Source organism: Sander lucioperca, chromosome 16 (genome assembly GCF_008315115.2).
Source record: "Sander lucioperca isolate FBNREF2018 chromosome 16, SLUC_FBN_1.2, whole genome shotgun sequence".
Classification (NCBI taxonomy): domain Eukaryota; kingdom Metazoa; phylum Chordata; class Actinopteri; order Perciformes; family Percidae; genus Sander; species Sander lucioperca.
Window position 1 is genome coordinate 9056998 of NC_050188.1, and position 25976 is coordinate 9082973.

A 25976-nucleotide genomic window follows, 5' to 3' on the forward strand; every position below is an offset into this window, starting at 1 on the left:
TCTCTGTGTAAAAGATTTTTTGCAGACTGAACAGTTAAAAGGTTTCTCTCCTGTGTGGATTCTTACATGTTTCTTCAGGTTTCCACTTTCAGTAAAAGCTTTACCACACTCAGAGCAGCTAAAAGGTTTTTCTCCTGTGTGGACTAACATGTGTGACTGTAAACTTCGACTGTGTGTAAAAGATTTCTTACAAACTGAGCAGCTAAAAGGTGTTTCTCCTGTGTGAATTCTCATGTGTTTCTTTAAATATCCTCTCTGTGTAAAAGATTTCTTACAGACTAAGCATCTGAAAGGATCCTGTCCTGTGTGAGTTCTCATGTGTCTCTTCAGACTTTCCTTGTGGCCAAATCTTTTCTTACAAACTGAGCAGCTAAAAGGTTTTTCTCCTGTGTGAGTTATCATATGATCTTTCAGCTTTGACTTGCAGCCAAATTTTCTCTGACAATCAGAGCAGCTGAACTGTTTTTCTCCTGTGTGGATTCTCATGTGTCTCTTAAGATCTGACTTCAAGCTAAATTTCCTCTGACACTCAGAGCAGCTGAAAGGTTTTTCTCCTGTGTGAGTTATCATGTGATATTCCAGATTGGACTTGCGGCCAAATTTCCTCTGACACTCAGAGCAGCTAAAAGGTTTTTCTCCTGTGTGAGTCATCATGTGTTTCTTCAGATATGACTTGAAGACAAATCTTTTCCCACACTCAGAGCAGCTAAATGGCTTTTCTCCTGTGTGGATTTTCATGTGTTTCTGTAAATCTCCTCTCTGTGTATAAGATTTCTTACAAACAGAGCAGCTGAAAGGTTTCTCTCCTGTGTGAGTTCTCATGTGTGTCTTCAGACTATACTTGAAGCCAAATCTTCTCCCACACTCAGAGCAGCTGAATGGTTTCTTACATCTTGAATCATGTTTCAGAGAGTTTAAAGCAGACTGAGGTTCTCTGGTCTCCTTCCAATCAGCGCTGTCATCATTCTCAGGATCAGAAAAGTCTCCAGTCTGGTCTTCAGTCTCTGGTTGTAAAAGTGGATGTAGATGTGCGTTCCTGGCTGGTTCTGGTCCTCCACAGTCTTCTCCATCAGCTTCTGTTTCCATGTGTTGAGTTTGTCTTTGATGAAGCTGTGAGGACTGAGCTTTCTCTTCATCATCTTCACTCTTCACAGGGACAGGAGTGAATGGGAACTTGGTGATATCAGCCTCCTCCAGCCCTTGAAGCTGCTCTCCCTCCTGACTGCTCCACAGTTCCTCCTGTTCCTCTTTAATGTATGGGGCGGCCTCTGACTCCTGCTGGTCCACACTGGAGCTACACTCCTGCTGCTCAGGGGGAACCTCTTCTTTAACCACAAACTGCTGCTCAACATCTGCAGGAAACAAAATCAAATACAGACAACTGTTTAGACAATACTTATAGCTCACTATTTCAAATGTTTAGTCAGTACCTTTAGCAAACTAGGGAGTAATCCCGCTAGCTGTGTTAGCACTGTTGACTGTGTGTGTTAGCACGTTTAGCCACGTTAGCTAGCCGCTACCTCCCAGGCTCTATCATCTCCCCGGTTGCGCGTGTACCAACTTGTATCTTCATGGATGTATTAGCTATTAGCTCATCTTAGACTAAACTGCTATCATTGTGGACTGGAGCATGTGAAGGCATCACGCAGGTCAGAGCTGACAATCTACCGACGACAGTCGACACCTTCCTGCAATAACATCTTACTGTTTAGTAGTTTTAGCTAACTATTTCAACTGTTTAGTCAGTATTTTTAGATAACTATTTGATCTGTTTAGTCAGCACTTTTAGCTTATTATTTCAACTGTTTAGTCAGTACTTTGAGATTATTTAAATTGTTTAGTCAGTACTTTCAGCTAAATATTTCAACTGTTTAGTCAGTACTTTTAGATTATTTCAACTGTTTAGTCAGTACTTTTAGCTAAATATTTAACTGTTTAGTCAGTACTTTTAGATTATTTCAACTGTTTAGTCAGTACTTTTAGATTATTTCAACTGTTTAGTCAGTACTTTTAGCTAAATATTTCGACTGTTTAGTCATTACTTTTAGTTTATTATTTCAACTGTTTTGTCAGTACTTTTAGCTACTATTTCAATTGTTTAGACAATACTTTTAGCTACTATTTCAACTGTTTAGACAATACTTTTAGCTACTATTTCAACTGTTTAGACAATACTTTTAGCTACTATTTCAACTGGTTAGACAGTACATTTAACTAACTATTTCCACTGTTGAGACATTACTTTTAGCTAACTATTTAAAATGTTTAGACAGTACTATTAGCAGCTGAATTTTTTCTTACATCTTGAATCATGTTTCAGAGAGTTTAAAGCTGACTGAGGTTCTCTGGTCTCCTTCCAATCAGCACTGTCATCAGTCTCAGGATCAGAAGAGTCTCCAGTCTGGTCTTCAGTCTCTGGTTGTAAAAGTGGATGTGAGTTCCTGGCTGGTTCTGTTCCTCCACAGTCCTCTACATCAGCTTCTGTGTTTATATGACCAACACATTTATGTTTTTCTCCTGTGTGGATTCTCATGTGTTTTTGTAAATGTCCACTCTGTGTAAAACATTTCTTACAGACTGAGCAGATGAAAGGTTTTTCACCTGTGTGAGTTATCATGTGCTTCTTTAGGTTTCCACTTTCAGTAAAAGCTTTACCACACTCAGAGCAGCTAAAAGGCTTCTCTCCTGTGTGGATTCTCATGTGTAGCTTCAGATGTGACTTGAAGCTAAATCTTTTCCCACACTTAGAGCAACTGAATTTTTTCTTACATGTTGAATCATGTTTCAGAGAGTTTAAAGCTGACTGAGGTTCTCTGGTCTCCTTCCAATCAGCCCTGTCATTCTCAGGATCAGAAGAGTCTCCAGTCTGGTCTTCAGTCTCTGGTTGGAAAAGTGGATGTGAGTTCCTGGCTGGTTCTGGTCCTCCACAGTCCTCTCCATCAGCTTCTGTTTCCATGTGTTGAGTTTGTCTTTGATGAAGCTGTGAGGACTGAGCTTCCTCTTCATCATCTTCACTCTTCACAGGGACAGGAGTGAATGGGAACTTGGTGATATCAGCCTCCTCCAGCCCTTGAAGCTGCTCTCCCTCCTGACTGCTCCACAGTTCCTCCTGTTCCTCTTTAATGTGTGGGGGGGGCTCTGGCTCCTGCTGGTCCACACTGGAGCTACACTCCTGCTGCTCAGGGGGAACATCTTCTTTAATCACTGACAGCTGCTGCACATCTGCAGAAAACAAAATCAAATATAGACAACTGTTTAGTCAGTACTTTTAGCTACTACTTCACCTGTTGAGTCAGTACTTTTAGCTAACGAGGGAGTAATCCCGCTAGCAGAATTTCCGCTAGAAAAAATGTGTGCCGGTTAGAGGTCGACCGATTCATCGGTTTTGCCGATTAATCGGCACCGATAGTTGATTGGTGGAACTATCGTTATCGGCAAAAATCCATACCGATGGTTGCGTCCGTTGCTGGAGCGGCTGAGAAGCGCGCGCTGTCATTCATTACACAGTACACGAGAGCTGAGAAGGGTCTGCTGGCATCATGCATTACAATAGCGGCCTCTAGAGGCGAAATAAAAACTATCACTGATGCCTCGTGTTGTTTATTTTCGACACGTGTTACTGCGCGCTGCACGGAGAGCACATGCTGTGCGGAGAAGGCTGACATCAGATGCTCGTTTAAAGCATTTTCGGTCATTTCTGCCGCTAACTCCGTGCTACCCATAGACAGTAGGTGCTACCGACAAGGGGATCTCCCATGATGCCTTTGTTTATGTTTTCAACCAATGGGAAGGCAGGTCCGTCACACATTACGCCTTATATGGGCATCCAAGCGAGAACAAATATATATATATATATATATAGTATAAAGTGGGAAAGATAGATCCCTCCAGGTCACAGATCGTCTGTTACCGTTCTAAACCGTTCTACAGAGAAGAATGGCATCACTGTTTTGAGATTGTTTGTCCTTTATATGAATTATAATGCTCATTATGTTTATTTTTGCACTGGATGACTCCAAATATGTAGGAGAACTGTTTAAGACAACACACATGCTTGTGTAGCATTGCTGTGGGTGTAATATCAATAAATATGACATTATTATTTTGATTATTGGCAAAAGCGTCTGAACTTTTTTTGAAACAATGTATGTATTTTGTCAACTGTATGTTATAAATACTATCGGTCGATTAATCGGTTATCGGCAAATACGGCCCAACCTAGCTATCGGTATCGGTAAAATCCACTATCGCCCTCTAGTGCCGGTCATGTTAGCTGTAAGGTTTTCATTTTACCGGTCAAAATGGGAAAAGTTCAGGTCAAATATTTTCCATGTTTGTTGCGATTAATTACAATTGATAGGCAGGCTATATAATAAATAATATCATCAAGTGATGTAGATTTATAGTCATTTTACTGAAATGTAGGCTACTTGCTACAGGGCAAAATAATTAAATCAATGCACTTAACATTGTGCCCATATGAATTAAAATAGGGCTATTTTATGTAAAAAGAGAGTTCTCTGCGCTTCTGCAGACCACAACAATCCAGTGCAACCAAGACAGGACACAAGACTATAAAATAACAAAAAAAATTGCCGGTGCAGCACAGATGTCTTCTTAATAGTTTTATTTCTTAAGGTGCATAACAGTGACTAACGTTTCGATGTAGGGTTACATCGTCATCAGAGTCCTTGGAGAGAATGGGCAATGAAGCCCTTAATAAGAATCATCAACAGGTGTGATAGTGCGTAAGAGGGGCGTTGGCTACCTGAAGATTCACCCATCTCAACCAAGGTGTTACACTCATTAATCAGTCATTAAAGGGCAAATGCCCACAAACAGGTCAAAAGAGATTAAAAACAAACATAAAAATGTTCACAATACAATGGGAATAAAAGTATATTCATCTTAAATACTATATTTTAACATACTTAGACATTAGAGAAAGCAAGTTAAATTAAATTCTTCATTTAAGCCTAGAGGTTCTAAAGTGCCGAGTGTATGTATCCAAAACGCTTCCCTGCATAGAAGTTTATTAATGATATCACCACCCCTGGATGGGGGTGTGATTTTCTCAATTCCCCAGAACCTCAGTGATGCGGAGGAGCCATGATTGGCCTCGTCATGGCATATGTTAAGTTCTGGGTGCGAATAGCTGTCTTATGTTCAGATATTCTTAGTTTGAGTTGACGTTTTGTTTGACCTATATACGCCGGTCCACAAGGAGACTTTAGAAAGTACACTACATGTGTACTGTTACAATTAATAAATGAGGAGATGGAGTATTTCTTGCCAGTGCGGGGATGTGAAAATTCCTTTGCATTGGTCGAGTTAGAGCATTGCGCACAGTTACCACATTTATAGAAATCTGGGGGTGGGTTGGGGAGCCAAGTGGTCGGAGATGGGTTGGACGTGTCTGAATGGACCAATCGGTCACGAATATTGCCAGCACGCCTAAATATAAACCTGGGCGGATTGGCGCATATGTCTTTGAGTGTCGGGTCACTCTTCAGAACATGCCAATGCTTGCGAATAACGTTTTTCATTCTTCCTGCTTCTGGAGTGTAGCCGGTCGAAAAAAATACACTGGGTGTTATGTGTGACTTAGGATTTTTCTTCATCAAAGAGGTGCGATCTGTACTAAGAGCCCTGTCCCATGCTTTTGTAATGTCAGATTTATCATAACCTCGTTCAAAACGGTGCGCTAAATGGGCTGCTTTGGACATAAAATCAGTTATGGTGCTACAATTTCTTCTGACTCGCAAAAACTGGCCCACTGGTATGTTGCGGACCAGATGAGGCGAGTGATTGCTGTCGGCTCTTAACAGGGTGTTCCTACTAAGGGGTTTGCGATAGATTGTGGATTGTAGAATATTATTTACGTCCTTAGAAATGGTAAGATCTAAGAAATCAATGGACTGATTATTACATTCCATAGTAAAGGACAAATAATCTGTGGAAGAATTTACATAAGTCAAAAAGTGATTTAGCTCATTAGGTGTACCCTTCCATATTAAAAGAACATCGTCTATGTATCTGCGCCACAGTGATATTTTGGAATTAAAGGGGTTATTTTCAGTATTGTGTATATATTTTTCTTCCCATAAAGCCATCACCAAACAGGCATAAGAGGGTGCAAAAGCACTTCCCATTGCAGTCCCTTGTAGTTGTAAATAAAATTTGCCAGAATATTTAAAGAAATTTTTAGATAGAACGATCTCAACAAGATTTACAAGAAATTCTGATGGAGGCAGAACATCAGTGGGCCTATTTTATATTTACAAGGCAGAGAAAAGAAAACGATACAAACTACAGTACAAACAAACTGGCTCATGAAATGATCAAGTGCTGACTTGAATCACAATAATTGTAAACCTCTGTCTTTCTGCAACCTTGAGTTCAGAAGCTCCACAGTCTGATGTGACAGCCTGCGGGTGCCTGCCGGGTTCGCTGGCTGGCCACCCGGCCTGTCCACCTTCACAGCCGTGAACAGTGAGCCAGCTGGAGCTCTCTCAGGAGACTCGCAGACAAGAGGCGTTTATTTCCCCGATCGTTTGTTTAAATAACACAACACACATAACCATCATAAGATTAACTGGAACCCTGTGGTTGTATGCCTTAGGCTGACACGCATGCGCACGCATGCGCGTGCACACATACACACACACACACACACACACACACACGCGAGGGAGAGCAGCGTCTGACAGGGCAGAGAAATACCCATCTGTCTTCGACAGCCTTGTAAATAAATTATACCACATAATATTTAAGTTTATAATGAATGTTTGTAAGAAATTAAGTTTCAGTTTCTTAAATTTTCCACATCTTATAAAGTAAACAAAAAATGCAAAGCTGAAAAATTTAGATTTTTCATTTGAACTGGTGGTGTGAGTTCTTTTTTAGTAAGTAAGTGCTTTAAGAGCTTGTTCAAAGACTCAGCCTGGCCTAGCATACTGCAGAATAAAGCCATTTAACTCTTTCATACTGCATACTACTGATGAACATATGCAGTAGGTACTACATACTGCAGTCGCCTGCAGTATGTAGTACCTATGTATGTAGTAGGTACTGCATACTTTATACTGCAGGTACTACATACTGCAGTCGTCTGACGATGCTGAAGTTAGCTTCCGATTCATCCATCAGGGAAACATAACTTACATTGCTGAGTGACTGATCCTCTGACTGTACTGAGACGCTAACGATTCTTAAAAACACAGGTTCAGATTAGTGAAAGCTTGATTTATTTATATACAGTATATATTTGTGAAAATGCAATAAAGGAAGAATTCACTTATTCTAATGTGTCTGATGTGGTCTACATATGAAAAAACAGGGAAACAGAAAAATGGAAACCCCCCCCCTTTTATTCTCTCCTCACAGGGGGGTGTCTCCTAGTTTCTAGACAGAAACTGTTATCTTCACACACACACACACACACACACACACACACACACACACACACACACACACACACACACACACACACAGTCAGGACCTTGTGGTGCAACTTCCTCCTCTATTCTGTGACTTTAACTGCCTTTCCTGTGTTCCTGCTATCTTATCTGTCTGGTACACATTGTACTCTTGCACCATAAAGGCTTAAACTATTGTTAACGGCTCAAGCTCAACCTTCTATGCGTCAGTGACATTTCCTTGAACCACTTCCTCAATGACTGCACACAGCTTATTTTGCAACATGCACAAATATAACTTTAACTGCTGATATTCTACAGTCTACATATGAAAAAGATCAGGGAAATCTCCCTTTATTGCATTTTCACAAATAGAATAAAGCTTTCAATAATCTGAAACTGTGTTTTTAAGAATCTTTAGCCTCTACCACTCTGAACTCACACTTCCACTGACTTCACTTCATGTTGACACTGTACATGTGTATAATGACAATAAAAGGCATTCTATTCTATTCTCTCTGGGATAATCTAGTCCAGATTTGACAAGTCTAGGTGTAGTGGTTTGGGATCTGGACCTGGTCTAATGGACCTGGTCTAATGGACCTGGTCTAATGTGGTCTAAATATGAAAAGAAAACTGTGAAATCTCCCTTTATTGCATTCTCATAAAGACAATAAGCTTTCACAAATCTAAAAGGAGTGTTTTAGACATAATTAATAATTTACCTTAATGAAAACACACTTTCAATACAGTCAGAGGTTCTAAAAACAGGATCAGTCACTCAGCAATCTAAGTTATGTTTCCCTGATGAATCATACTGCATACTACTGATGAACATACATAGTAGATACTACATACTGCATACTACTGATGAACATACACAGTAGATACTACATACTGCATACTACTGATGAACATACGCAGTAGATACTACATACTGCATTCTACTGATGAACATACACAGTAGATACTACATACTGCATACTACTGATGAACATACGCAGTAGATACTACATACTGCATTCTACTGATAAACATACGCAGTAGATACTACATACTACATAATGCAGTCGTCTGCAGTATGCAAAAACAGGAAATGGGGGAGAAGGGAGATGCCATGCAGCTGAGGGCCTTGGGTTGAATCCAGTAACTGCTGTACTGCTGCAGAGAAATAATCCAGGCTTTGAAGCGTCGGCAGGCTGAATGTTTAACGAACTAACATGCTGTCAGTTTAACCAGAGAGAGAGGAAGAAGTAGAGGGACCAAACCTGCTCTGTGTAGCCGAAGCTGAGGGTTGTAAACAGCGTCCAGTAGCTCCCGTTGTCGCTCGTTCTCCTCTTTTGAACGACAAAGTTCCTCCTCGTACTCTGCTATCGTTCTTTCAAACAGCCCAAATATCTCTTCAGCAGCCGCAGTTAGTCGCTGCTCCACCAACGCTCTCAGCATCTGGACTTTACACATTTTACCTCTTTCAAAACACAATAAAAAGACTCGGCTAACATAGCTTTCTGCGATACGCCATCTTGTTCAAAGTGTGAAGTTAGCCGCAGTGAAGACTACAGCTTCCGGGACAGATTAGTAGCTGAGCTTCAAAATAAAAGTCCGGAAGTGTTTTAGGCTTCTTTAGAAAAACATACAGCAAAATAAATGATAAAAGTACACGTTTGAAAAAAGACAAATATTTCATTGCATTTTCACAGCTCTGAGAAAACTGTTAAATATTATGGTAGTTAGTTTCCCTATTCCTTTAAAGGGTCTTTTATTTTTTATCTGGACTCTACCCAAATGTAAAAAGATTGTTGTTCCCATCATTCCAGGTTGAAAAAAACCCGAAGTTACCATTTATGTTTCAAACGGAAACGTGACTCTAATATTTCATCTGATTTTGATGTTTGTCTGCGGGGAAAGTTAAACCAAGCCATTTTTAAGTGTTTTTTTTTTTTTTTTTTTAAGCTCCTGTCACTCACTGTGAGCTCATGTTTCACTCTATCTGCATTTATCTCAAATTAACAAGCACAACCATGGCCAGAAGTACGAATAGCTTCTAAATGTCTTTTGAGCAATATAACAAAGTTATAATGGCATAAACATAACAAAAGGAAAAATTTAAGATTTTTTTTTTTTTAAATAGAATAACAATTAAATCAGATAATAACCCATTTCCCTTGCAAAATAGCAGGGTGTTCAAATACTTATTTTCCTCACTATATATATATATATGGGAACACATGTATATAAAATACAGGAAAATAAGAATTTTGGCTGTAAATCATTCACACAAAGAATAGGTGGTAAGCATGACGTATTTCCGGTTAAATCTCAGGATGGATTTAAACTTCCGGTTATCGTAGAATGCTGTGGTACCATTGAATGCTTGTCGTCAGAACATCCAAAACTGTTAATTTTCGTCGTTGTTGTGTTGTTTATGTTAATGTTTATGTTAATGTTTTATGTTTTTACTCGTAATACTTTGTCTTGACTAATAACGTGTGAGAGTAACTTTTTCCATGTAAAATGTTAATATTTCAATGGATATTCCAAATATATTTAAGACTAAAGCCTATAATGAACTATATGTGGAGCTAATTCTCTGCTTTGGTAGGACAGGCGCTCACACTGACACACACACACACACACACACACACACACACACACACACACACACACTTGTGCCCCTGCCTGCCTGTGCACGCATCTCGTGCATGCGCCCGTACGCATCGCTCATTCTTGTGAATCCTAAATAGCGCGCCGAGCCGCAGAGCTGAATGGCATCGCAGGGTGTCCGGTGCCAGACTGGAGCAAAGACCACTATAGGAGCCGTTGGCGCGGATACATTATTAAATATGCTATCATACCCTGCAGCTGCAGGGGGCACCAGTTGTTGTTTTTTAACGTTGTGCCGCCCCCCATGTGTCATGACAAAATGCCGCCACAGGCGGCTGCCCGCTTCGCCCGTGCCAAAAACCCCTACTGTTTGCAGGGCTCTCAAGTGTCACGCATTGAGCGTGACAGTCACTCATTTCGGTCTTTTGTCACGCACTCCCGCCACACATTGTATTTCTCACGCGGAAAAACTATTTATAATATAGTTAATATGCCGCAGCGCCCAAGATTTCTCTGGCGCGCCGCTCTCACTATGGAACCGGCAGGAATCTAGCGCGTCTCCCCTGGAGTTCTTAGTTGAGCCTGCCACTCATCAGCCAATCAAAAAAAAGAAAGCGCCTACACAATAGCCAATCAGAAAATAGCACTATTGTATCTGGGTAAGATTTAACGCAACAACCAATGAAAAAAAAGCGTAGAGTAACGTACAGCCACTTCTCTAAACTTTGGCTCAATCAGAGACCAGAGACCCAAACGGGGCTCTGAGTCTGTCAGGAGGTCTGAGATCTACCGGATCAGCAGAGATATCACGTAATGCACAGCAGGCTACGGTGCAGGTGGATTATTTTCTGAAATATAGTGACTATTATAACTTTATTTTTCTCAAAATATCACGACTCCTCCAAATCTCAGAGAACACAGATGAGTTATATTTTGAATGTGCACAAAGTTTTGAACATGAGCAGAAAGTTTGCTCAAACTTAACAATATTACAGTCCAGGGGTTTATTAATAAATTAAAATGAATTAATGTATCATTGAGGTGAATACTTGTCACCTTTTAAGGAGGTTACTTCCTCAACAAAAGATGCAAAAGAGAAGGGAAGAGTAAATGATGCTAAGCTACATGTGTGCTGACTCAGATAGAATTAGAAAAGTCGATCTACAGGAGAATAAATAGTTGAAAGCAATACAGAATGCCTGAGAGCCTTATTGAAATATATTCCATTATGTTTTTATATTTAGATTATAATCTATGTTTCCCTTTACATAAAGATATTTCCAGCATAAATTGATTCAGAAAAAGGGAGAAATAGGTGCATACAAATTCACCACAATGCAGGAAATGAAATGTTTAATGCTCAAAATTTCCTGGGGGAGGACCCCCAGACCCCCCAGCGTCATTAGTCACCATGTGGAAATGGAATAAATACTTTGTATTTGGTTGAATTGTCAGTGCCATGTGTCAAATCTTTTCTTCTGCAAGTCTGAGCAATTATTACTAACAAAGAAGAAACACTAACAATAATAAACACCCCCATTCCCGCCATCCGTCCGGGGTAGACTGTCACTCTTGCCTGTCTTCAAAACTTGAGAGCCCTGTGTTTGCATGGATTACTTTTACCTTTAATACTTAAACTATATTTTCCTGATGATACATATATACTTTTAATGAAGTAACATTTTCGACACAGAACTTATTGCAGTGTAGTATTACTACTTTTTTGCAGTAAAGGATCTGAATACTTGTTCTACCACGGTTCACCACTAGGCTTCGCTGTGTTTTGGTGCTTGTCTCAGTCAGTTTGGATGAATTTTCATCACGTGGCTATTAGAAGATGGATACCCGACCCGAACCCGACGGTACCTGACAGGCCGGGTTCGGACAGATATTTAGAAATTATGTTTGGGTTTGGGTCGGGCTTGGTCACACATGTACTCTGTGACGCTCATGGGGAGGACATTGACAGTCCTACACATTGTATAACAGACTACATCAATTTCTGTGTGGAAAATGTTGTACCGACCAGGACTGTACAGTGTTTTCCCAACTACAAACCCTGGATTACGCCTGACATGAAGACTCTTCTTAAGGAAAAAAGGAGGGTTTTGGGGTCAGGAAATAAAGAGGAACTCAAGGTGATACAGAGGGAACTGAGAGGGAAGATCAGAGAGGGGAAAAACATTACAGGAGGAAGATGGAGGATCAGGTGCAGCGTAAGAACACCAGAGAGGTCTGGCAAAGCATGAAAACCATCTCAGGCTACAAAGAACCAAAACCTCAGATTCTGGGGGACACAAAGTGGGTGAATGATCTAAATCTTCTCTTCAACAGATTTGCTGGGTCATTTACCCCTCCCCCTGTCCTGTCCTCCCTGCGTTAGCAAACACCACCGTCTCTACCCCCTGGGGTTTTTCCAGACGTGTAACTATCGGTAAGCAGGGTATGTGGTTGCTTACGGGCCCGGACCAATCAGGGGCCCGCGTGACTTGAAGATATTGATTGACAGCCGGGCCCCCTATCGCATTTTCATTACTCGCGACAATCCCAGCAGTCCCACGTCCAGCCACTGACCAAGCGGGAGTGAGAACGGGTCAAACTAATTTCTTTGTTTCTGATATGAAAACGAGACCATTCAGAATCAGAATCAGAATCAGAATCAGAAATACTTCAATAATCCCAGGGGGAAATTATTTTTGTTACCACTCCAGGTATACAAACAACATATACAAACAACATATATTATCCAGACTTTTAACATATATAATAAAAACAAATATACAGTAATAATAAATAAAACATGAAATGTACAGTGTTAATGTTTATGTGCAAAAAAAAAAAGAGAAAATGATTGTCTATGTTGAGATGATTATAGTGCAATAAAAAAGAGAAGTGAATTGTCTATGTTTGAGATGAGATGATTACAGAGAGGGGGTGTGTGACTCTCTGAGGGAGGTGTTGTAGAGTTTAATGACCACAGGCAGGAACGACTTCCTGTGGCGCTCTGTGGTGCATCTGGGTGAGAGGAGTCTTCTGCTGAAGGTGCTCCTCTGCTGGGCCAGTGTGTCGTAGAGAGGGTGGGAGACATTATCCAAGATGGACTGAAGCCTGGACAGCATCCTCCTCTCAGCCACGGTCGTCAGTGTGTCCAGCTCCTCCCCCACGACATCACCAGCCCTCCTGATCAGTTTGTTCAGTCTGTTGGTGTCAGCGACCTTCATCCCACTGCCCCAGCATGGGACAGCGAAGAAGATAGTGCTGGCCACGACAGACTGATAGAACATCCTCAACATTGTCCGGCAGATGTTAAAGGACCTCAGCCTCCTCAGGAAAAAGAGTCGACTTTGGCCCTTTTTGTAGACAGCCTCGGCATGTCTAGTCCAGTCCAGTTTATTGTTTAAGCACACCCCCAGGTACTTGTACTCCTCAACAGTGTCCACAGGGACCCCCTGGATGGAAACAGGGGTCACAGGTGATTTCGCCCTCCTCAGATCCACTACGAGCTCCTTCGTTTTTGTCACATTGAGCTGCAGATGGTTCAGCTCACTCCAAGTGACAAAGTTGCCCACAACAGTCCTGTATTCAGTCTCATCACCCTTTCCTATGCAGCCAACTATTGCTGAGTCATCAGAAAACTTCTGAAGGTGGCAGGACTCAGTGCAATAGTTGAAATCCGAGGTAAAGAGGGTGAAGAGGAAGGGAGAGAGGACAGTCCCCTGTGGAGCCCCAGTGTTGCTGACCACCCTGTCAGACACACAGTTCTTTAGGCGTACGTACTGTGGTCTGCCCGTCAGGTAATCAACAATCCAGGACACGATGGGGGCCTCCACCTGCATCGCCACCTGCAGTAGAGCCGGACGGATGGTGTTGAAAGCACTGGAGAAGTCAAAGAACATGACTCTCACAGTGCTCGCAGGCTTGTCCAGATGAGTGTAGACTCTGTTCAGCAGGTAGATGATGCTGTCCTCAACTCCCAGGCTGGGCTGGTAGGCGAACTGTAGTGGATCAGTGAAGGGCCTGACCATAGGCCTTAGCTGCTCCAGGACGAGACTCTCGAAGGTCTTCATGATGTGGGACGTCAGAGCCACCGGTCTGTAGTCCTGAGGGCCGCTGGGACGCGGCGTCTTTGGCACAGGAACGAGGCAGGACGTCTTCCACAGCACGGGGACCCTCTGGAGGTGCAGGCTCAGGCTGAAGACTAGACTTAGTACTCCACACAGCTGGAGGGCACAGGCTTTAAGCACCCTGGGAAATACACCGTCTGGGCCAGCAGCTTTGCCGGAGTGGAGTCTAGTCAGCTGTCTTCTCACCAGGTCAGGCGTGAAGGACACTGTAGAGATGACCGTGGGGGGAGGGGTGAGGTCCTCAGGTTGTAGAGGACATGGTGTAGAGCCGGGGGGAGGGGTCGAGTAGGAGGGTGTGAGTTGAGGTGGTGAGGTGCAGACAAAGGGCCTGTAAGGAGGAGGAGTAGGAGGAGGTGAAGTGGCAGTTTTTGTTGGGCAGCCAGCAGCAGAGTCTTGTGGGGGATGGGCCGCAGTATCAAACCTATTGAAAAATAGGTTCAGATCATTGGCCCGGTCCACACGGCCCTCCAACCCCATGCCACCAGTCTTCTGGAACCCAGTGATGGTTCTCATGCCGCTCCACGCATCCCTCATGTTGTTATGCTGGAGTTTACTCTCCAGCTTTCTCCTATAACTGTCTTTAGCCTCCCTGATTTTGAGTTTGAGTACCCCCTGCACTCTCCTCACCTCATCACGGTTGCCATCTCTGAACGCCCTCTTCTTTTCATTCAGGATAGCCTTCATGTCCTTGGTGATCCAGGGTTTATTATTGGCATAGCAGGTTACAGTCCGAGCAGGGACATTCCAGTCCACACAGAAATTAATGTAATCCATGATGCACTCTGTGAGCCCATCAATGTCCTCCCTGTGGGGCTCACAGAGTGCAGGCCAGTCCGTCACTTCAAAGCAGCCCTGCAGTGCCTCATAAGCCTCCTCCGACCACCTCCTCACTGTTCTTGTGGTTGTAGGCTTCCTCTTCACCAGAGGCACATAGCAGGGTTTGAGGTGAACCAGGTTGTGATCTGACCTGCCAAGAGGGGGGAGAGAAGAGGAGATGTATGCATCCTTAATGTTAGCATACATCAGGTCCAGGGTCCTCTCTTCTCTGGTAGGACAGCTCACATATTGTTTGAACGTCGGCAGAACTATCCATGGTGACGTGGTTAAAGTCTCCCGACATGATGATGAGGGCACTGGGGTGTTGAGTCTGTAGTTTGGAGATGGTGGTGTGAATGATGCTGCAGGCAGATGTTGGGTTTGCAGAGGGAGGGATGTACACGACAACAGTGATGACATGTGGGATCTCTCTAGGCAGATGGTATGGACGGAGTCCAACGGCCAGCAGTTCAACATCCGGGCTACAGAGCTGTTCTTTAATCGTGATATGACCGGGATAACACCATCTGCTGTTTACTAGAACAGCAAGCCCCCCTCCTTTCCGCTTACCGCTCTCGGTGCAATCCCGGTCCGCCCGGACAGTGTGGAAGCCATCCACGGAGACGTTCTGGTCCGTAATGTCCCTGTGCAGCCATGTCTCCGTGAAAAACATCAGACTGCACTCGCGGTACTCCAGGTGGCTCTGCGTTAGCGCCGTTAGCTCATCCATTTTGTTGCTAAGGGACCGTACAATTCCCATAACAACAGAGGGGAGACAGGGCTTAAATCTTCTTCTCTCCATACGCCCATCCCGTCTCAACCCTCCTCTATTCCCCCGACGTTGCTTCCCTCCTCTGCGTCCCCGGTGTGTTTTTCTCCAGAGTTTGGGTGGTATATTAGCTGGTCTGGCCACAATGCCGGCCGGCATTAGAGCGATCAGCTGTATTCCGGAGTAGACAAAGGCAGCATGTCCCGGTGAAAGCGGCATTGATAAAAAACAACACGAAAAAAGCACCAAAACTCTGCAAAGTAACCTCGTTAGAGAGGGCAGGGCTTCACAGAGTTAAAGTGATAAAACAAGAATGAACAAAAGAGAATGAAAGTTAAAAAAGTTAAAAAAGCGAACTAAAAAGCTGGAGCAGGTAACAGGCAGCATGCAGCTATCGCGCATGCGCACTCACACACTATTCTCTTAATACATCCATGGACCAGATAAGTGTGTGACTTGAACATCTCACATTTACCAACAAAACGTACAGCGAAAGACCGTGCAAAACATTTCAGACCTGCATTTTCATCCTGCCAACCTGTAAACATTTTTAACATCAATGTACGCTGTAACGATTTATCATTATAAAGTCGTGGAAAGCTGCTGCTGTTTCAATCCTGTTGGCTCTCTGCAGCGGGCGGGGGTGCTCGAACGTGCGGTATACTCGCCGCAGCCAACCTGTCGAGCGCCAGTGTGACGTCATGGGAGCGCCGTAACTGTTTATACTCGCGCGTGGTGGTTGCGACACTAGTTGCAGTCTTCTCCTGAACAGAGATGGCGCTAATGAGGAAAGGCTATCGACTTTGCTATTTTTACGGACTAGAAGAAGAAGAAAAAGGTAAACAACGGCAGAACTGGCAGCAGCATTGGCTTCGATTTGATTCGATGACCTACATCAGTGGTTCCCAACCTGAGGTCCTAGCTGCTAGCTGCTATCATCCTCGCTTTTCCTGCCGCCACGGCATCACTATTTTATGAATGAAACATGGCGGAGAAACGTAAAAGTGCTGATAACTCCTTTGTATCAAAAAAGAAAGTAAGGCTCTATCTCGAGAGTTACCTCAACTTCGGTTTCGAAGGGGGGGCTCAGCTTTTCTTAGACATAAGTAGGGGGGGCGCCAAGGAAAAAAGGTTGGGAACCACTGTTCTACATGACCTACACCTTCATGATCAGTTCCCCCTGCAACTGACGCGCGCACACACACACACACACACACACAATCACACACAGTGGATGCAGGAAAAACCAGAGATGAGACGTACAGGATGACCTAAATTGAGGGCAGCTACGCTCGTTATTATAAGTGCAATGATAAGTTAAAGTCCAATAAGTACTTAATCAAACCGTGTGAATGTGTCCCAGGCCAGGATAGGAAATTAACTAACAATGTAAAGATCAACAAGTCACTGACACATATGTTCATATTTGATTCATTCAATAAATTATAATTTTTTGTCTTAAATCCACTAGCCATTTTCATATTATACCAACATTTGCAGCATCCTGAGCCTTTTTGGTAAGGTTCCTAGGAAATCTCAGCCCAGAGTAATTCATTAATATTAATAATTATTATTCTCCCCAAAACAAGTTTCCTTTTATTTTTAAAGAACTATACAAAAAAATGTCAACTTTTTTCTTCCGCAACTTCATTGCAACAAACATACAAAAGACATCGCAACTTTTATCGCATTTTGGGCCGCAACAATCTCAAAAAAAGGCCGCGAAATCCTGGAGGGACTGACCTTGTGTGTTTTTTCATGTGTTATGGTGCGCATTCACCAGTATTTTTTTTGTTGTTATGGTGTGCGTAGGCTACTCCTGATTTTGTCAGTCATCTCATCTCTTATATGCTGTGTCTCTATGATCCTATCCTGTCCTATTCATGGTAGCCTACTCGTGGACATTGCGCCGTCATCATGGGCTGTAGTAGGGGTGCCCGCCTTGATAATCCTGCAAAAGTTTTTCACACCCCGCCATCATTTCCCCACTCACAACCTCCACAAGCCCCCCTCCTCCAACACACAACACCCCTCCCCCAACCTGTCCTTCACAACACACCAGGTGAGGAGTGAGCTATGGAGGATCCAGGTGAGGAAAGCAGCGGGTCCTGATGGCCTCAGCTCCAGGCTTCTCAAATCCTGTGCAGATCAGCTGTGACACATGTTCAACCTGAGCCTGACGCTAGGGAGGGTGCCACAGCTCTGGAAGACATCCTGCGTGGTGCCTGTGCCAAAGACCCCGCATCCCAAGGATCTCAACAGCTACTGACTGACTGATCCCACCTGATGAAGACTCTAGAAAGGCTGGTCCTGGTCCATCTCCGCCCTCTGGTGAGCACATCCATGGACCCACTTCAGTTTGCCTATCAACAATCTCCACAAATCTCTCTCCCACCTGGAAAAGGCTAGAAGCAGTGTGAGAATCATGTTCTATGATTTCTCCAGTGCTTTCAACACCATCCAGCCAACACTTCTCCGACCTCAGTTTGTAAGGACACAGGGCTGTGTTTCTGACAAAGTTGTCTGCAGCACAGGGGCCCCACAAGGAATAGTCCTGGCCCCATTCCTGTTCACCCTCTACACTGCAGACTTCACCTACCACCTACAGGTACAAATGCCACCTACAAAAGTTCTCTGATGACTCCGCTGTTGTTGGCCTCATCACAGATGGGGACGACAGGGAGTACAGAGAACTTAACACTGAAGAACTTAAGACTTTGTGGACTGGTGCCAGCGGAACCACCTCCAGATCAATGCTGGGAAAACCAAGGAGCTGGTGGTGGATTTCCGCAGAAGCACACACTCTTCACCTCTGCCGGTGAACAGATGAACATCCTGGGTACGGACATCGATATGGTTAAATCATATAAGTACCTGGGTGTTCACCTGAACAATAAATTGGACTGGACTGACAACACCACAGCACTTTACAAAAAAGGCCAGAGCAGACTGTATCTGCTGAGGAGACTCAGGTCTTTTGGGGTGCAGGGGGCACTCCTGAGGAAATTCTATGACTCTGTGGTGGCATCAGCCATTCTCTATAGAGTGGTCTGCTGGGGCAGTGGCATTGCAGTGGCAGACAGGAAAAGACTGGACAGGCTAATTAAGAAGGCCAGCTCTGTTCTTGGTTGCCCCCTTGACGCCGTGGAGGTGGTGGGAGACAGGAGGATAGTGGCCAAATTATTCTCCATGATGGACGACTCCTCCCACCCCATGTAGGACACTCTGTCAGCACTGAACAGCTCCTCCAGTGACAGGCTGCTGCACCCACGCTGCGTCACGGAGAGATCCCGCAGGTCTTTCCTGCCTGCTGCTGTCAGACTCTACAATCAGCACTGCTCCCAGTAGACCACATGGACAAAACACACACACACACACCAGGACTGATAAAACATACAATAAAACATGTGACTGTGCAATTACTGTAAATATATTTTACTATTTACTATTTACTTTCTTTAATTATATTTATTACTGTGTTAACGTGTGTCTTCTACTTTTCCACTTTTCCTCTTATCCCTTGCTGCTGCAACAGTGTGAATTTCCCCATTGTGGGATTAATAAAGGATTTTGAATCTTGAATCAGCATGATAAGGCATTGAACGTTTTAAATTTAAAACAGCTTATTACCGTGCGCTTGTTGCCCCGTGTACGCTGATGCACTCATCTGTGGATATTTCCGAATGCCTTCCTACAGTTGCTTAATAAAAGCGGGCTTTCCACACAAACAAAGGTACATGTGTCATTAGTATGATGGGTGGTGACGGCGCAGTGGATATGACACTGGCCTTTGGTGTGGGAGATCCGGGTTTGATTCCCACTGCGATACATCAACCAATGTGTCCCTGAGCAAGACACCTAACCCCTAGTTGCTCCAGAGGTGTGCGACCTCTGACATACAGTATATAGCAATTGTGGGTCACTTTGGATAAAAGCGTCAGCTAAATGTAATGTAATGTAAATGTATGAGAAAAAAATTAGATTTCAACTGTGTCACATAAATATCCTAATGCCTGTCGGGCTCGGGTCGGGTTCGGTTACTGCTCTGGCGGACGCAGGCCGGGCTAGGACAGAAAACTGCGGCCTGATCAGCAGAGTGCTGATCAGGCACTACTACTAGAGTAGTGGCTATGCCTCACAGTAAACAAATCTCTGTCTTCCTGTACGTTAGAAGACGCAGAATCTTACGCATTTTACGGCTTCTTGATCATGCAAATGGTTGATTTTTTTAAAGAAGGGCATGTTCAATGCAATTTTTTTATTCACTTGGTGTTTTTATGGCTTAACTTTGGAGCTTGGCTGATTTCAGCAAAGCACATTCAGGGACCGTCAGAATTTTGAGAATCCAACAATTCAGTTTTTACAGCTTTATTCTAGGGTAAGTGTTTTTTCATTGGTAATCTTTTAAACAAAAAGTGCTTCTTTGCCATTGCCGGCTGGTTTTGGTGTTAGGAGGGTTAATGTTCATGTTTTTATTTGATAGTTTATTGTCATATACAATTATACTAATCTGTCAAACTTCAGCTACTTTGACCCACCCATGTTCCCACTGTTTTCAAGTATTCTTACTACTTCACCTCCTTCTTTTACATTTCAGACATCAATCCAGTTTAGCTTTTCAGCTTTCAGCATTCACACTGGTTTTTGCAGGAAATCCATTTTCTATTTTCAGTTACTTTCATGCAGCCGAATGAACTGTATTCCAGTTACATGAAAGATTATTTTAGACTTCCTCTAAGCAGAACAGAAACTATTCTCATAGAAATATGGAGCTATTGTTCTCAACTCCAGTTCATTATCCTCAGATTTGTCAATTGGAACCTGCTAGAAGATTTTGGTTCATTTAGCTCATTTTCAGCAGGTAATACATTTTGATTAATGTTATTAATTTATTATCATGTGCACAGCTATCACAAAGAAGCCGTCGTTGGAGGTTAAAGTCTCCGATCTCAGGCTCACTCCAACAATGCTTTTGCAAAATATATAAGCTCACTCAGGGTTTTCTGTACATGGTTAAAAAAAAGGCTTAAATTGTCGAAAAAAGCATTAACAGAAAAACTGATTAATACACTTTGGTTTAAACAATACATCTCCTTTTCTGTTGTTCTGCCCTCTAGTGTAAGAAACCAGCTGCAACAGTATGAGTCCACTTCATGTGAGGAATATTTTCAGAATAAAATATAATTATGTTACTTTAGTTTCATTCACTTGAGAAAATATAAACTTGCCTCTGACTGCCGAAAAAAGAAGGCAACCACCGAACACAGGATTGCAAAGGCTGCCGATGACAAACTTTTAGGGACTTTAGTTCATCTCAAAGTTAAATAAAGATGTAGTTATATGCTATTGCCTGTGTCACCAACCCTCAACAGGCTATTTGAGGTTTGGAAAGCAAGACACAAGGAAGATTCAGGTGGCAGATCAGTGGGTAACAGCACTGACTTTCATACAGGGACTGAAGTTTACATCCCAGTCCGGTAGTGTGCCTTTCCTTTTCCTAGCTACCTGAAAAACCTTCCTGTTCAAATGAAATGCCCTCATATACACTATTAAAAGTGAAATCCTATGGTTTTAGTAAAGACTGAGTGTGAGAGCATTTCACGTGTGCGTCTGAGTTATATGTGATCACATTACCGTAATACTGAAACACTCTTACACACACTATTGGAAATGTTTCAATAGTGTATATGAGAGTGTTTCAGTAGTGTAAATAAAAGCCTTTCTAAGTGTGTGGAAACATTTCACTTGTATGTGTCTGGGTTATATGTCTTCACATTAATGTAAAAGCTACAACAGCACACAAGATTCAATACAAGTAGAGGCATTCAAGATGAAGTCCTCTGTAAATGTATCATTCAGTTATCTTGTGCAAGAAGAACAGAAAAGCAGTTTAATAAAGAAGGAAACACTTTGAATTGAACCAACTAATTAGGGTTTATTTTCATTTCACTCAACACAGTTTGGGAGACAGAGGCTAGGTCGGTTATCTTAAAAAACAAAGACGGCCAAGGATTGACCCCTGTGGGACCTCAAACAACATGTTTGCTTTTTGAGAAGAGCACTTTTAATTATGTTTGCTGTTTCTTAAGTATATGTTTACTATTTCTTAAGAACTTGTGCAACCTTCAAAGCTACAGGAAGTTTGGCAAGTACAATTAAATTATTTACTTTATGGAAAGCTTTTGATGAATCCAGAAACATTCCTTCCATGTATTTACTGTTATTCAGGGCTGATGTAATCCTATCAATACGTTTTTAAAAAGCCACAATAAATCAAATTCAAATTCCAATCAGCACTGTCATCAGTCTCAGGATCAGAAGAGTCTCCAGTCTGGTCTTCAGTCTCTGGTTGTAAAAGTGGATGTGAGTTCCTGGCTGGTTCTGGTCCTCCACAGTCCTCTCCATCAGCTTCTGTTTCCATGTGTTGAGTTTCTCTGCTGGCTGGAGGCTCTGCCTCTCTCTTCTCCTCAGTTGGACTCTGATGAAGCGCTGACGACTGACACCCGACACATTCATGTTTTATGACATGAGTACTATGGGCAAATCTTTTATCACAAACACTGAAAGTGTATTTTCTCTCTCCTGTGTGAACTACCATGTGGCGTGTCAGTTGTGTCTTCTGTATAAATCTTTAAACACTCACACTGGGCAGCTATATATTTTCTCTCCCATTATGAGTTCTTATGTGTTTCTATACATTTTTCTGTGTAAAAGATTTCTTACAGACTGAGCTGAGGTTTTTCCCGTGTATGAGTTAACAAGTGTTTTTTAAGACATGACTTGCGGCGAAATCTTTTATCACAAACTGAGCAGCTAAAAGGTTTCTCTCCTGTGTGAGTTATCATGTGATCTTCCAGATTTGACTTGCGGCCAAATTTCTTCTGACACTCAGAGCAGCTAAAAGGTTTTTCTCCTGTGTGAGTTTTCATGTGTGTCTTCAAAGATGACTTGAAGACAAATCTTTTATCACAAACTGAGCAGCTAAAAGGTTTTTCTCCTGTATGAATAATCATGTGTTGCTTCAGATTAGATTTGCGGCCAAATCTTTTCCCACACTCAGAGCAGCTGAATGTTTTCTTAAATGTTAAATCATGTTTCAGAGAGTTTAAAGCTGACTGAGGTTCTCTGGTCTCCTTCCAATCAGCACTGTCATCAGTCTCAGGTTCAGAAGAGTCTCCAGTCTGGTCTTCAGTCTCTGGTTGTAAAAGTGGATGTGAGTTCCTGGCTGATTCTGGTCCTCCACAGTCCTCTCCATCAGCTTCTGTTTCCATGTGTTGAGTTTGTCTTTGATGAAGCTGTGAGGACTGACCTCTCTCTTCATCATCTTCACTCTTCACAGGGACAGGAGTGAATGGGAACTTGGTGATATCAGCCTCCTCCAGCCCTTGAAGCTGCTCTCCCTCCTGACTGCTCCACAGTTCCTCCTGTTCCTCTTTAATTTGTGGGGGGGGCTCTGGCTCCTGCTGGTCCACACTGGAGCTACACTCCTGCTGCTCAGGGGGAACCTCTTCTTTAACCACCAACAGCTGCTGAACATCTGCAGGAAACAGAATCAAATACAGACAACTGTTAAGTCAATACTTGTAGCTAAGTATTTCAAATGTTTAATCAGTACTTTTAGCTAATTAGGGAGTAATCCTGCTAGCTGTGTTAGCACTGTTGACCGTGTTAGCACGTTTAGCCACGTTAGCTACCTGCTGCTCCCAGGCTCTATCATCTCCCCGGTTAAGCGTGTACCCACTTGTATCTCCATGAATGTATCAGCTATTAGCTTATCTTAGACTAAACTGCTATCATTGTGGACTGGAGCATGTTCAGGTTAGAGCTGCCAATCTACCGACGACAGTTGACACCTTCCTGCAATAACAACTTACGGTTTAGTCAGTACTTTTAAAAAACTATTTCAACTGTTTAGTCAGTATTTTTAGCTAATGATTTCAACTGTTTAGTCAGTACTTTTAGCTACTATTTCAAGTGTTTAGTTAGTATTTTTAGCTTACTATTTTAACTGTTCAGACTACTTTTAGCAGCTAAATGTTTTTCTTACATCTTGAATCATGTTTCAGAGAGTTTAAAGCTGACTGAGGTTCTCTGGTCTCCTTCCAATCAGCACAGCCATCAGTCTCAGGATCAGAAGAGTCTCCAGTCTGGTCTTCAGTCTCTGGTTGTAAAAGTGGATGTGAGTTCCTGGCTGGTTCTGGTCCTCCACAGTCCTCTCCATCAGCTTCTGTTTCCATGTGTTGAGTTTGTCTCTGATGAAGCTGTGAGGACTGAGCTTCCTCTTCATCATCTTCACTCTTCACAGGGACAGGAGTGAATGGGAACTTGGTGATATCAGCCTCCTCCAGCCCTTGAAGCTGCTCTCCCTCCTGACTGCTCCACAGTTCCTCCTGTTCCTCTTTAATGTGTGGGGGGGGCTCTGGCTCCTGCTGGTCCACACTGGAGCTACACTCCTGCTGCTCAGGGGGAACCTCTTCTTTAACCACCAACAGCTGCTCAACATCTGCAGGAAACAAAATCAAATAGACTGTTTAGTCAGTACTTTAAGCTAAGTAAGGAGTAATCCTGCTAGCTATGTTAGCACTGTTGACTGTGTTAGCACATTTAGCCACGTTAGCTAGCCACTACCTCCCAGGCTCCGTCATCTCCCCGGTGCATGTGTACAGTGGATGAATGTATTAGCTATTAGCTCATCTTAGACTAAACCGCTATCACCATGGACTGGAGCATCACGCAGGTTAGAGCTGCCAATCTACAGACAGTCGACACCTTCCTGCAATAACATCTTACTGTTAAGTCAGTATTTGTTAGCTATTACAAGTGTTTAGTCAGTAGTTTTAGCTATTTCAACTGTTAAGACAGTACTTTTAGCTAACTATTTCAGCTGTTTAGTCAGTACTTTAGCTAACTATTTTAACTGTTTAGTCGGTACTAAGAGCAGCTTCAGATTTCCCTTTTGGCCAAATCTCCTCACACTCCGAGCAGCTGAATGTTTTCTTACATCTTGAATCATGTTTCAGAGAGTTTAAAGCTGACTGAGGTTCTCTGGTCTCCTTCAAATCAGCACTGTGATCAGTCTCAGGTTCAGAAGAGTCTCCAGTCTCTGGTAGTAAAAGTGGATGTGAGTTCCTGGCTGGTTCTGGTCCTCCACAGTCCTCTCCATCAGCTCCTGTTTCCATCGGACCAAGACATTTATGTGTTGTGACATGAGAACGCCGGGAAAATCTTTTGTTACAAACACTGCAGCTGAATCTTTTTTCTCCTGTGTGGACTAAAGCCATGTGTGACCGTAAATTTCCACTCCGTGTAAAAGTTTTCTTACAGACTGAGCAGCTGAAAGGTTTTTCTCCTGTGTGAGTTCTAATGTGTTTCTGTAAATTTCCACTATGTGTAAAATATTTATTACAAACACTGCAGCTGAAAGGCTTTTCTCCTGTGTGGATTGTCATGTGTGACCGTAAACTCCAACTCTGTGTAAAAGATTTTTTACAAAGTGAGCAGCTGAAAGGTTTCTCTCTTGTGTGGACTCTCATATGTTTCTGTAAATCTCCTCTCTGTGTAAACGATTTTTTACAGACAGAACAGCTAAAAGGTTTCTCTCCTGTGTGAGTTCTCATGTGTTTCTGTAAATTATCCCTCTGTGTAAAAGATTTTTTACAGACTGAGCAGTTAAAAGGTTTCTCTCCTGTGTGGATTCTTGTGTGTTTTTTCAGGTGTCCCCCTTCAGTAAAAGTTTTACCACACTCTGAGCAGCTAAAAGGTTTTTCTCCTGTGTGGACTACCATGTGTGACTGTAAATTTCCTCTCTGTGTAAAAGACTTTTTACAAACTGTGCAGCTAAAAGGTTTTTCTCCTGTGTGAGTTCTCATGTGTGACCGTAAAGTTCCACTGTGTGTAAAAGCTTTCCTACAGACTGAGCATCTGAAAGGTTTTTCTCCTGTGTGAGTTCTCATATGTTGCTTCAGATTTGACTTGAGGCCAAATCTTTTCCCACACTCAGAGCAGCTGAATGTTTTCTTAAGTCCTGAATCATGTTTCAGAGAGTTTAAAGCTGACTGAGGTTCTCTGGTCTCCTTCCAATCAGCACTGTCATCAGTCTCAGGTTCAGAAGAGTCTCCAGTCTGGTCTTCAGTCTCTGGTTGTAAAAGTGGATGTGGATAGGAGTTCCTGGCTGGTTCTGGTCCTCCACAGTCCTCTCCATCAGCTTCTGTTTCCATGTGTTGAGTTTGTCTCTGATGAAGCTGT

The 25976-nt window shown here is 42.8% G+C and overlaps 1 protein-coding gene across 1 annotated transcript; it reads right to left on the reverse strand.

Moving 5' to 3' along the window:
- Positions 1-278: 278 nt before the first annotated feature.
- Positions 279-25976, reverse strand: LOC116060851 (zinc finger and SCAN domain-containing protein 12-like). The gene is made up of 4 exons (XM_035993416.1): positions 25938-25976; positions 2602-3224; positions 364-554; positions 279-302 (listed from the first exon to the last, which is right to left on the reverse strand). The coding sequence occupies exons 1-4, from the start codon at positions 25946-25948 to the stop codon at positions 279-281; spliced, it is 849 nt and encodes a 282-aa protein (XP_035849309.1). The 5' UTR covers positions 25949-25976.